The sequence below is a fragment of the Atheta coriaria genome, unplaced genomic scaffold, assembly GCF_025399875.1.
Source record: "Atheta coriaria isolate IRGN ID8LTWV9N9 unplaced genomic scaffold, Caltech_Dcor_3.1 hic_scaffold_6_pilon, whole genome shotgun sequence".
In the NCBI taxonomy this organism is placed as follows: Eukaryota; Metazoa; Arthropoda; class Insecta; order Coleoptera; family Staphylinidae; genus Dalotia; species Dalotia coriaria.
The window spans coordinates 12,678,186-12,691,084 of NW_027045448.1; the positions used below are offsets into that span (position 1 = coordinate 12,678,186).

The 12,899-nt window shown below is 41.5% G+C and overlaps 1 protein-coding gene and 1 long non-coding RNA gene across 3 annotated transcripts in view; one reads left to right on the forward strand and one right to left on the reverse strand.

The window, feature by feature from the left end:
• Nucleotides 1-12,899, reverse strand: part of LOC135793843 (uncharacterized) — an 89,935-nt gene that overhangs the window by 47,410 nt on the left and 29,626 nt on the right. The window lies entirely within an intron of this gene.
• The window catches only part of LOC135793839 (uncharacterized), a 39,002-nt gene that overhangs the window by 1,759 nt on the left and 24,344 nt on the right, over nt 1-12,899 (forward strand). Inside the window, exon 2 of the mRNA XM_065304950.1 lies at nt 6,801-7,335. Coding sequence (XP_065161022.1) covers nt 7,125-7,335 — 211 coding nt within the window. The 5' untranslated portion in view covers nt 6,801-7,124. The remainder of the gene's footprint in view (nt 1-6,800; nt 7,336-12,899) is intronic.

Genomic DNA, 12,899 nt, shown 5'->3' on the forward strand with positions numbered 1-12,899 from the left:
ATATGTAGCTGGCAAGAGGACATTATCCTTAGCGAATGGAAGGAAATCGGCAGGATCGGTAGACGATCCGATGAACGTGAAATCGGTGGGCGGGCGCGCCCCGCGGCTGCGGCTGTGGCGCAATTTGTCTGATGCCTTCCTCAACTCAGAAAAAGACATCTTGCATCATGCCTCAAACGCTGTCAAAAAAAGATTCTTAAAAAAATAAATTCGCGTGCTTCTACTTCGATACAGTCTTCTTCTCGAGATACTCTTGTCCATTGCGTGCAGGAAACCGGGTAGTTCAACGCAGTCCAAGTGACTTTTTGGAAGCGGGTCCTCTCGACGACTAATGGACTGTGTAATACCGCCTCAATTACCCGCGGAGAGATTAATAGGTCTCATTCGTACACCGGAATCACGATTCTTTCAGTTTCGGTTTCAGTTTCAGCGTTCAATAGTAGATATTCGACGATTTTACGATTTTTTTTCTGTCCTGCGAGTTGGGGTCTTCTAGTCGTAGACAACCCGCTTCGCACGCGTGCACTTTTGCGCAAAATTCGTAAAAAGGATATTGCCGGACAGGGTTGCGATTGGCGTGGCCCAGGAAAAACTTTAATGGCTTTCATGCAAGCCGGCTTCACACGTAGTTAACATTTATCACTTGCGCCAATGCGACTGAAACCAAACGCACGAAGAACGCAAGAAACCAAGCGGAGACCAAAGGTTACCAAGAGAAAAGGATAAGCGAAGAGAAAGAAGCGGAAACTGCGCGTCCGATAAGAACCTCGTCGCCCCCTTTGGCGTATTAAACCCACGCTTGCATCGGGATATAAAATCTACAAAATCTTCACTTTGTTGCGGACGGAAATTCGTTTTGTTTTACTTTTCTTCAACACCACACACAAAGTGTTCAAAAGCATTCATTTGATATATGAAAAGCATTTACGTTTTAATTCGTATACGTAAATCACAAATATTACGATTGTAATTTCAGGGTGTAATATAGTGAATAATCAGCGATCGGTGAAAATAATAAACGTGGAACGTAGCAGCATAAATGTCGAGCGCCGTTTGCTTTCAACAAAACGTACAGACGAACAGAAATAGCAAGTAAAGTAGGGGGTAGTGGAAAGCAAACGTTAAACTAAACCGCGAGGGCAATTACACGGTTACATCGACGACGACGGTGCGCCACTCGACGCCCGTCGTTCTGGTCGTCGTCGTCATCCACTTCACTGGCGTGTTATTCTGGTTGTGATGTTGTATATTCATGAGGAGCGCACTATTTATGTAATAATATACATCCAGGAGCGCGCGCCGAGTATCGCGCGAGTCGTTATTCGTCCTTACGCGTCGTTATACGTCAGTTAGACGTAGGTAATAATAGCTAAACATCATTGCACGCACTTACTTTCCAGCGCGCAATCTTAATTTATACAATGCTAGGATGAATTGTGTTCGAAGTAATAGTTTGGTAAGGTACAAAATGGTTTTGTACGTAAAAATCAGGGTAATCATTTTAATTGTTTGGTAATTACTCAAAAACTATTAGAGGCATGAATATGATTCTTTTAGGGATTGATTTCTAATTAAATTCTGCGTCAAATTGCGTTTGAAATTTGTGATTATGATAATTAGATCAAAAGTTATATGCAATTAAAATTGAATCTTGGCAAAAAAAATCATAAAATAATTTTATAATTTTAATTATTTGGTAATTACTCAAAAACTATTAGAGGTATGAATATGATTCTTTTCGGGATTGATTCTTAATTAAATTCTGCATCTAATTGCGTTTGAAATGCGTGAGTATGATGATTAAACAAAAAGTTATAAGCAATTAAAATAGAATTTTGGCAAAAAAATCATAAAATAATTTTAAAATTTTAATTATTTGTTAATTACTCAAGAACTATTAGAGCTACAAATATTATTTCTTCAAATATTCATTAAAAATTAAATTCTGTATCTAACTGCTTTTAAAATTTGTTGTTTCAATAGTTAGGCAAAAAGTTATAAGCAATTAAAAATTGAATTTTCTTTAAAAAAAATCATAAAATTAACACAAATTGCTCTGTAACTTTTGTTTAAAAACTGATACAAACCAAATCTATGATCTGTTTAATAAAGAATTTATTTCTATGAATGAAAATACACGATGTCTGAATAATATTTTAAAAAGACGTTGACATTTTTAATAAAAAACTGAGTACGTTTTGTCCTCGATGATTCTTTTACTATTTTTAGTTTTTCTCGTTTTTATAACACAATGCAGCTATTAGCGCAGCCACAGTCTCGCTTAATTATTAATTAATTAACCAACGTGGTGCTCGCGCACCGTTTGCAGTTTTGCTGCTCATCCGGCGCTTACGCTGCGCCGCGTTTCAATGTTTCACTTTTTATCACGTCACATTTCGTATTTCTACTTCATGCTTCCCGATTCACATTGTTTTAATATTTTTTGCGCTCCAACTCACAAACCGGAAATGGAAAACTTTCGAAATAAGCCTTTAAAAATTTTAACAGCCCGAAAGCTGTAATCATGTACGCCAAAAAAAACTAAAAATCTTTTCATTTTTTGCATCAAACATAGACGTATTCTTCGGTGAAGATCCTCATAGGAAAAATAGTGGAAATAAAATATCGCTTGCGGTTTATTCGCCCTCGTATCTGCTTTTATTCGGCGAAGAATAAATGCGGCAGGACGATCGCGTTTGGCGTCGAGTGTATTCTGCTGTCTTTGGCCAAACGCGGCGCACCGTTTGTGGCGTTTATTTTCTTTTGTTGCTTCATGTTTCGCTTTTTTATGTATTTATATGTATTACTAGAGGAATGTACGAGTCCAATATCGGGGCGCAATATTCGTTTACAGTCGCGATGCGAGGGATGCGCGCCGTTTAAACATTTACATCGACAACCGAAAGCAAACTATAGTTTTGGTTTGCGCGATTCGCTCGGATACGATGTATAAATTTCCCAAATTATGTTATTATGCAGACACGCTTCCAAAAGACGGAAGGAAAACAAAATTGTGTTATTTTACATATTTATATGTAACCCAAATCAGAATATACCATGTGTTTTAATTTAATATACTAAATATTAACGTTTTATGGTGAAAATTTACAAAATTTAATCTTTACGCCGGAAAAAATGTTATTGTATCAAGTAAAATATTTTTGTTAGCATGCGCAATGATGGCATTATAGAAATTTTACCATCGCTGATGTTTTCTGACGGAAAACCTTAACTTTGCGCCGAGTTTGCGCTCGACTTGCTTGAGTTTGTTGTGCTGCCAATTCTCTGTGAAAGCACTTGTGCCATCATTACGTTCCATAGACTCTGAAGCACCCTCGAGTGGCTGCCGCCCCCAACGTACTTTCAGCACTTTGCTAATATTGAAAAAAAAAACGCGGTAAAAAGCGCCTTGAGATTTACCTTACATTGGCATTTATTTCCTTCAAGAAGAAGCCGTAGAAGAAAAAAACAGTAAACACAGCAATAAACAAGATTTCCGTAAAGTTTAGCCAACTTGAAGGATGTAAATAACTTGTATGCATTTGGTTTTAATCAAAGTTGAATTTGTTTCCAAACTTTGTAATTAAATTTCTCAGAAATACGCACCTGTATAAAATTCGGTCGAAATAAAAGTGAAAAATTCGCATTAAAATTGCTGCGTCGATTGCAAAATGGCAAAAATTGAACAAATAACACTAAAAATTAAATAAAACCAAATATCACGATTAATGTCGGCATTCAACCGGAAAAAAATGATAGCTTCGTAACTAATATATATTTTTTTATTCAAACATTACTTGTTTGTGTTTCCATTGTGCATACCATAAATGAAAACATTTAATTTATAGTAACGACCCTATTGGGCATCTCGTTCTATTCATATTCATTGGCTAGTTTTGCATGCGTGCAAACAATCGCAGTTATTTATGCGAATTGTTTGTATATTTGAAACAAACCTAAATATTTAATGAACAGTTCGCATTCGCACTGATCCGCGAAGCATTTATTGTTGCTGCATTGTATGCATTGCATTTCGTGTTGTATTCCGGAAATTCAAGCCCCCTCGAAAGCTACGTTATAATTAGAAGAACAAAAACCATAAAAACTTTTTCGCTGATAATGCGTGTTCATAAATGCAAACATTTTATGTATGTAAACGTAAAAATGTTGCGTGTGTTTTTCATGTTTTCTGCCAAACAACAAAAAAAAAAGCCTCCCTCCACCGCACAAAAGCCGCCGCCGCCAAATTTACACGTAGGTGTCCATTTAATGTCGCGCATTTCTAAATATTTTATGCGCGTTTTTTCCAGGTTTTAATGTACAATGATATCAAAAATAAAATTTTTACAATTTGTCATAAAAAACAGGTTTATGTTTAGATTTACTGATTTTCAAATGTTTAACGAGTGACTTTTTGTTGTCGCCCTTTTCGCAATGTGATCGCAAATGGCGCATGTAACCATTCTTTCATTAAGCGCGCACAGAGAGCGCGAGTCGTGATCGGAGTGCGCGAAACGATGACACACTCGGGCGGGCGGCAAAACGTTGCCAAACATTGCGCTACCCTCCACCCACACACACCGAGAGACATATACCACCCACACACCCCCACGGCAAGTGCTCCACGATGCGACGCGATGGCACATTACCAACGAGCATCCAATTCGGCACACACAGGCCGGCGCGGTCGTACATTAACATGCCAGTTGGTTTTCAACCTTGTAAAGTAGAAAACAATGTGATGTGACAGGCAAAACGACGCGATGCGCACCGACGACGAGCGCGTTTCAACGATGTGTGACGTCACCACGTCATGCTGCCAGCACGACATCTATCGGGTGTTGACAAAAACACGTTTGCGCTACCGAAAATCATAAAAACTTAAAAATTAAGATTCTCTAAAGTAAAATTTTGTTTTAAACACACTGTATATGAATCTTCGCCTGAGAGCACATTTTTTGTCCGCTCGCAATGCCAAACGATGTGCGATGCGCGATGCGATCCGAATTAGTGATGCGTTATTCTTATCATTGTTGTGGTTTTTCGATACTGGCGCGGCTACCATGCCGACCGCTTTTTCCTACTCCCTTTTTCCACTTTCCCCGCAAAAGCGCGTTCGAGTGAGCAAACCTCCACCGAATTCTCGAAATAGAACGAGATCATGCATTTCGAAGCATTTTTTCGCGCGGAAAATCGCTTCAAACCTCTTTTAGAAATGCGGCGCATTTCTAAAGAAACCCGCAAATGTTTATTAATTTTATTTCGAGCAAATTTTATTGAAATGTTAAATAAAAATAGCGACTAGCTTTCAATGGAAATTTGAAATTTCAGAATTTCATACACTAGACAACGATGAATCCAGATTCTGCAACGTTTCCTTTGAGTTTTCAATAAAACTAGCATTTTCTCGTTGCGGAGAGAAAACTATAAAATGAATTCGTGATCCTTCTCGGCGCTTAGAGCTTTCCGGGTTCGCTCACATGCACTCACACACAAGACGTTTGCAAAGCAAAGGAGACGCCGCTGAATTGCGCATTCTCGGAATTTAATATCTGTTCGCTATGGCTTTTTGATTCGATTTGACATTTGACATTACCAATACAAGCCGAAAGTCGACGCGTATGAGCTGCGCGCTTTCTTCTTATTTATTTTCTCGCGGCTTGCGCGTCTGTGGGTGTCGTACAATGGTCGCACAAAATGTAATATCGAATCATTCAGCGAAATCTTTGCTTTGAGGCTCGCATTCACAGCGCGCAAATATATATCCATGACGATCTGGATCTAGGTTTCTTCATTCGCACCCGGGCGACTCTGGTTGCCTAGGGTGCGAGGAGTAGTCTAGTCTAGTGCCAGCATCACCTCACATTATATATGTAACCAGTCGCACATATAACGCGAGATGATCCCCTCACGTAGATCCGCAACCGTCACACCATCACAGCGATAAACATTCATATATTTCGCTTTGCACAAGCGAGAGAAACTTGAAGTTTTGGACGTTGGAAGCTGTGAAGCTTTGAAAGTACCTCGCATTTTCCGTCCGTCTGTCTGTCTGTCAGGCGTGTGTTGAGCGTCTGCATGTGCGTTTATATTCGCATCCGTTTGGGAGCGACGAGTGGACGCTTCGAGTGTTTTCGAGAGGTTTTTCAGTTTCAATATATCCCAAGCGCGGAAATTGTGAAAAGTTGAACGTCGAGAAATGGAACGAAAACGTTTATGTTGCAAGTTGAGAGTTGAGCACGCGATTTTTTTTCCTCCTGCGCCCGCACTGCTTTGTTGTGCATTGTGCAATCAAACTCGCGTGGTCATTCTTCGAGCTCGGACGATCAAACGTACTCGGGAACAAATATTATTTATTGTCCTCTGAAGTGATTGAAAGCATTGAGCGCAGAAATTAAATAAAATACAATAAGTGTATAATAGAATACAATGCGCAATTCTATGCAATGTTTGTTTAATAAATTGTGCGCTCGGAATAAAGTAATTAAACGAATCGGATTTCGAAAATAGTTTCTCATTATAAATCAGCCAACATCACATTATGATTATTTGCTCAAATGGCACAATCCGCGACAACCGGCGAATCGGCATTAATTTAATTACATTTCACCAATCAAAATGCAAAACCCTCCTACTAATTAACCAACAAGCCATTTTTGAATAGGCAACATTAATTATGTTTGTCCTGCTTTAATTAAAAGCCCGCTTAATTAGGACGCGGTCAAGGTTAATTTTTTAATTTTGAAAAAAACATGTGCGCAAAAAATGCCATTGAAATAATTATCTGTGTTCATTTGCAGGTATCTACAGAAGTAACAGCAAACGCGCGCGGCGGCCGAACTCATAATGACTGCGCGCCGCCGCCCCCGGCCGTGGCGCTACGCCGAATTCTTATCTGCTGCGCGCCACAATGGAAGCGATTCGCTGGAAGCGTAAAAACTTTCGCAACCTCATCGTCAGATAACAACACATACACAAAATAAAAAAAAAACAACAAATAAAAATAAATACGAATGAAAATATAAACAATATGAACTCATGAACTCATGAGTGTGCGTAATCAAATCGCGGTGCGATAAGTGGAAAGTTTGTGCCCAGCTTGCGTGGGAGAATCGGATTGTGTGATGTGTTGCAAGTCGAAGGGACTATCGCGCCTCGGGGTCCTGCTCGGTCTGGTGGCGTTGTGCACGCTGGTGGTGGCGTTCGTCGGCGGCACGTGGCTGTACACAAAGGAGCCGGTGCAGCTGCCCAAGTCGGAGCTGACGACCTCGATCAGCTTCCGCATCGGCTTGTGGCGCGTGTGTCCGTCGTTGAAGAGGATCAACTCATCGATACGTGAGTAGACCTAACCGCCCCCGATCAAAATATCTCTCTCTCCTAACACCACCAATTCCAGTTCCAATTCTCTAGAATTATATACCTTTTTCTCATCGGTGTTGCGCGCCCTTTATTTCATTTCATTAAAAGCCTAATCAATAATTTATCGAAGTGTGTACCTTAAAAGCGCCACCCCGACTAAATATGCTCACGGAGGCGGGAGGCGGGCGTTGTCGTAACGCGCAGAGGCAATTTAATTTAATTTGTCTTTGAGATGCTTAGCGTTTAAGTATCTTTTTGTATTCGGCCGATGTGCAGACGGCCGAGCTAATAATAGGAGAGACGCGCCGACGTGCTGCAAATAACCGGCGGCAGCAAGACAACGGCGGAGGGTGGGTGGGTCGGAGCTAGCGGCGGTCGTAAACGGGAAGATGGAACAATAATTAGAACGGCTTTGCGTACAAATGGCTTCGATTTACCATGACTGAAGAGGACTGAAATCTCCACAGACGGAAGCCGAAGACCTGAATCAGACGCGAGAAAAGCTTGAAAAGATCATTTTGCGAATGATTCACGTTTCAGATTATACAGAGTGCACAATAACTCCACCATATTTATTATTTAAAAATTTTTAACGTAAAAAATTATTCCTGGAACACTCTGAATATAATTCGGTATGAAATTTAATTGCGACTTAATTAAACCCTCAAAAGACGATAATGGCTCGCAGGTCTCTTCGTTTTGTCGAAGAATTCACTCATCTTTATTACGATTCGCGATCTTGGATCTTGAATCTTAAAAATTTTCATTTTATTCCCGAAAATATGTTACACAATTTATCTTTATTTATTTTCGAAAATGTTTGTTTGTAAGCTAAAATGGCATGTTTACCATGTGAAATTAAATAGATTACGAGCAGGAAACGCACAACAAAACCACAAAAGCAGTATGTCCAGATGAATCTAATCAACGCGAGGCAAGCGTTTTGTTCGAATTGAATTTACGCCACGTGCCTCCACTCCCCCACCTCATGTTCCAGCTTCCGGTTATTAATTATTATCCGCGAGCCGGCGTCGCGCAACGGGATATTGCCTGATTCAATGTGCCGCGAAAACCTTTCAAACCTGCCGCGTATCGAATTTAATATTTGCGATAAAAATTAATCATTCAGAACGGATGCGCGTTTAATTGTTGTGCGTTATGCGCTAGTTCTAGTTTTCGCCGGCTGTAAATCTACATTAGCATATTTTACGACTGGATATTCAATTGTATTATTCTTTTTGTTTACTCACATGTTTCAAAATTCAATTTTCAGTATAATAATGCGGAAAATACGATAATATAACTTCAAAACCGAAGAATTTTTAGTAGAATTTTAGTATTTCATTGTTTTCTACTCTAGGTATGTAATGTAAAATTTAAAATTTATTTATGAAGATGCAACACATCCGATTCGACGTCGGAAAACTTTGATTTGTTCGCCTGATTCGGTTAGTAAAAAGACGAAACGAGAGAATAAATGAGTGAAACGTTGCCAGCCGAAGGCGAAACGAAGCGTTCAGCGCGGTTCAGAGTTTGCACAGCACGCTGATGTGATTTTTTTCCGTCTTCCCGGCAAACTACACCCGAAAAGCGGGTCGGAAACTACTCGACTTTGTAAATGTTTTGGCATGAAAGTTCGTTATTCATTTGCGTTACCATCAATCAATCAGCCCGACCGAAAATACCCACGCGCGCAGCTTCCACAACCAGAGCGAAATAATTCTCCGCTCCGGTATGCTCCAACAAGCGAAAAACATTTTTCTCCACGCAGCATGCTAAGCAATGTCGAATTTTAATGTCTTAAAAGAATAACACGAAGCCGAAAAATATCAGCCGCATGATGTAAGAAGTAAAGCAATCAATATCTCATTTTACGCCAACGAGTCATTTTGTTACGCCAAGTATTTGCAAAGCATTTTTTTACGGGTTGCGCAATGATTAAGTTCGCTTGTGCGGCAAACTTTAAAATTTGAATTTTCTCATATATAATGAAGAGACTTTTTTTCTTGACTTGTGTTCTTTTTTTTAACTCATCTTATTTGTACGACAAACTTTACTCGAAGATTTTCATTAATGATGCACACTCAAAGTTTGCGCGGGTTTCACACTTTGTGCATCATTCTTGAAATTCTTTGATTTCTCCTGTGACGCCCGGCAACATCTACATTATCCACTCTCTGCGCGCTTGTTTGCCAACAGAACAACGGACGCGTTCAAAGAGAGCGGACCGCATTGTGTTTCTTAGATTATTATATATCAAACCCAAGGCGCTGGTGCTCGGAAAAGCGAAGTAAATCGTCCAGTCATCCCCGCTGCGCTCTTTTAGCCTTCGTGCATCGAGGGGAAACTCATTCTGGACGGGAAAGCTTCTGACCGAAAAAGCTTCTTACTGCGCGTGCAGCAGCAACTTTGTTAGGCTTGGCGCGCGCGGAGGTCTTCATTATCATATTGCATTGTTATCTGTGAAGAAATCCGCACACAAACAAAAAGAAGCAAAGCACAGATTTCAAAGATTCGGGTTCACAAGAAGACCACAGTCACGCATACACGCGAGGAGAATTTTCTTCGCTTTTTTTCTTTATCATGCGGCATATTCTTTGTGCGCGTCACCATCGTTTTTCTGTGTGATGTCCTTCTGCCGGAGGGGCAGAAAGATTCTTTTCTGGGACTTAATTTAAAAGCCGGCAGCTTTCGTCGACTGCCGGCCGGCGCGTATCATTCAAATGTAAAGCGGAAATTAACTTCATCTGTTTTCCATTCTGGATATTTGAATAAATGAATAATAGTGCCGCCATTACGGCGAGAATATACCCGGCCGTCAGCTGCAAGAGTCGACGGAAGAGTCTTTAAGCACGAAGGGACGCCGTGATTGAATGCAATTGCGATTGCGATTCGCGACTCACGCATCGGCTGGAAATGTTGCGGAAGAGATGCGCGAAATTGAACGCCAGCCCCTCTGGCGGTCATACAAAACTCAGCGTGATGACTCGAGACGATTATTTTGTTTGCGTTTAATTCGAGCTGGGATAATATTATTCCTCAGATTAGGTCAAGACGCTTTCTAACCTCGGGCGACGTCTTTTGACTTTCGGTTCAAGCATAATCCCCGCATACAAAGTGTTCGCGCGGATTTGTTTACGCTGAGATTCAACCGCGAAATTTAACATTTTTCAAGTTTATCTAGTACGACGACGTGATTTTGATCGATTTGTACATCAGACTGGGAACGTGGGCCTGTCGAAATGCTGGCGAGTTCCAGTTCCCAAACGTGTCAATGCGTGATTGATGATTATGGATAAGCGAGTGCTCGGCGCGCTCTCAGAATTGATGCGAATTTGTTTAAATGCACATCTCCGACAATCCGTACGCTTGCAAATTGCCTCCCTTTACGAGTGTTCACATGCTCAAACATAATTATCTCCGACGCGCAGGTGGAAAATGCTTTAATAAATGACGCAAAAACTGAGAACCAGACGGCGAAAAAGTGGATACCCAAAGATACCTATAGGCATCCGCGCTGTGGTGGTGTGGGTGTGTAAAGAATGGAAGATAAACGATGTCGGAAAAATCCTGGGTAATCCCAGCTACTAGTAGATGCGACTAGCTGAGGAGCACAAATACCTTGCAAATCCTCGGAAAATATTGTTAACGGGCTTCAACTTCTAATCAATACCACGGTGTGAGTGTAAGTCCAGCCGCCACCCCACAACCACTAAACCTCCAAATGCCTTCGAAACCCTTCAAGCTCTTACTCCTCACACCAATCTCGGACTGCTGCACTTGCTCCAGACGAGATGAAACTATTCCGCCTGGTCCGAGGCGAGCGTGTGAAACACAAGGACTAAGCCCCGGCTCCTGTGTTGTGTTGCCAAAGCGTTACGAATGTCTCGACAAAAGGCTCAAGCGCTCAGACGCTCGCCACCTCGCGATGCAGGTTCCGACCTGGGAGAGTGTAAGAAGCGCGCAGTGGCACTTCTGGCTCAAGCAAATAGGAGTAGTTGTTTGTGGACCTCGGCCTCGGACTCGCAGCAGATTGGACGGCAAATAATGCTCGCCCCTGGGGTTTTACAAATTTAATTTGCGCCAAGGAACGCACACACGACTATTTCACGCCGATATTTTCGCATTTTCCTCGAGTGCCAACAAGAAATATCTAAATTTGATATAATCTTATTACGCCAGCGAAAGCATGGACTCATCTTTCATCATTTCACCCGAATTTCATCCCCGGAAATATTTAAAGGTAACAGAAAACATAAAAACGAGAAAACACCTTGATGTTATTTAAAGGAATTGAAGCGCGTGCAATGTTTAATAAATGCAAAATAGTCCGCCCGGCAAATTTTTCCATCTCATTCTGTTTCTAATAAAATTTAACCCCCGTGATTTTCACCGGTTTGTTCCTCGTAGAGAAAAGGTTTTGTTTACATTTCATTTTCAAGATACAAATGGATTTAACATCTCATCTTATCTCATCCGCCGCTTTGCTTCCAGACTATTTCGGCGTCGCAACCTTTCGTTCTTCAACGTCCACAAATCTTGTTAGAATTAATCGCGCGGAGATGGTTTACTCGCCGATTATGCTCAGGTGTAGTTTTACAAGTCTTAAACAACGCGTTTATTTTTTTCCCAAGTAAAGGTTCTGCGCGCAATATAAAAATCACGATTTATGATTTGTGCATAATGCAGAAAACACTCGACGTTGTCATCCGCAGGAGTACTGGGTTGTCGCCGGCGGAACGGCACTGCGAAATCAATTCGTAATCCGAAAACCAATTTCCTTCGCGTGCGCGTTGGCGACGCCTGAAAATCTAGGATCAAAAGGCGCCAGGAAGAAAATACGAGCAGCGCGAGGAGATAGTTTTCGGTGACGTGACATTTGTCCCGCGCACGTATCCACACTGAGTAATAAGAAACCGGGCACCGGGAGTAGCTTTGTGCTGAATCAACTCCGGATAGACAAGTTGGAAATCGATTTCTGATTGTCAACTTTAATTCATCGCAAGCCGCTGAGGTTAATCTATCAATGGAAAAGCAACCAACAAAATTGAAGAGATTGAAGATTAAGTTTGTCGTATATCTTAACATGCAACTATTGTGTGCAGTTTGGTAGCAACGTGCGAAAACAAATGGCCCGCAAGGGAGGATTATAATAAATTATGCATCTAAGATTAACCGCAGGTCAAATTCGCAGCGAACTGAGCGCGGGTCGAATGTGTAGGGGTTTGAGATTGCAAACGCACGTCGACCAAGCCCACACCCGTGTGCTCTTCTTCTTCTTGCTGTTCGCCCCCAGATTGTACTTCCAACAACAGTTCTACGCCCGTAATCTACTCGGCGTGGCACTCGAACAGAGTCGAGGTCTCGAGACTTCGCAACCCGGCCGCCTATTCCTCTCCGTGGAAGCTCGGTTCCGTTTTGCAGTTCGCCCTCGAGCGGAATAGTGGCGTCGAATCGCCGAGAATGGCGCGGAATTGCGCCGAATGGCGGATGGAAATGGATTTAACTGTTTCGAGCGGCGGGCGAAACTATTTCCCAAC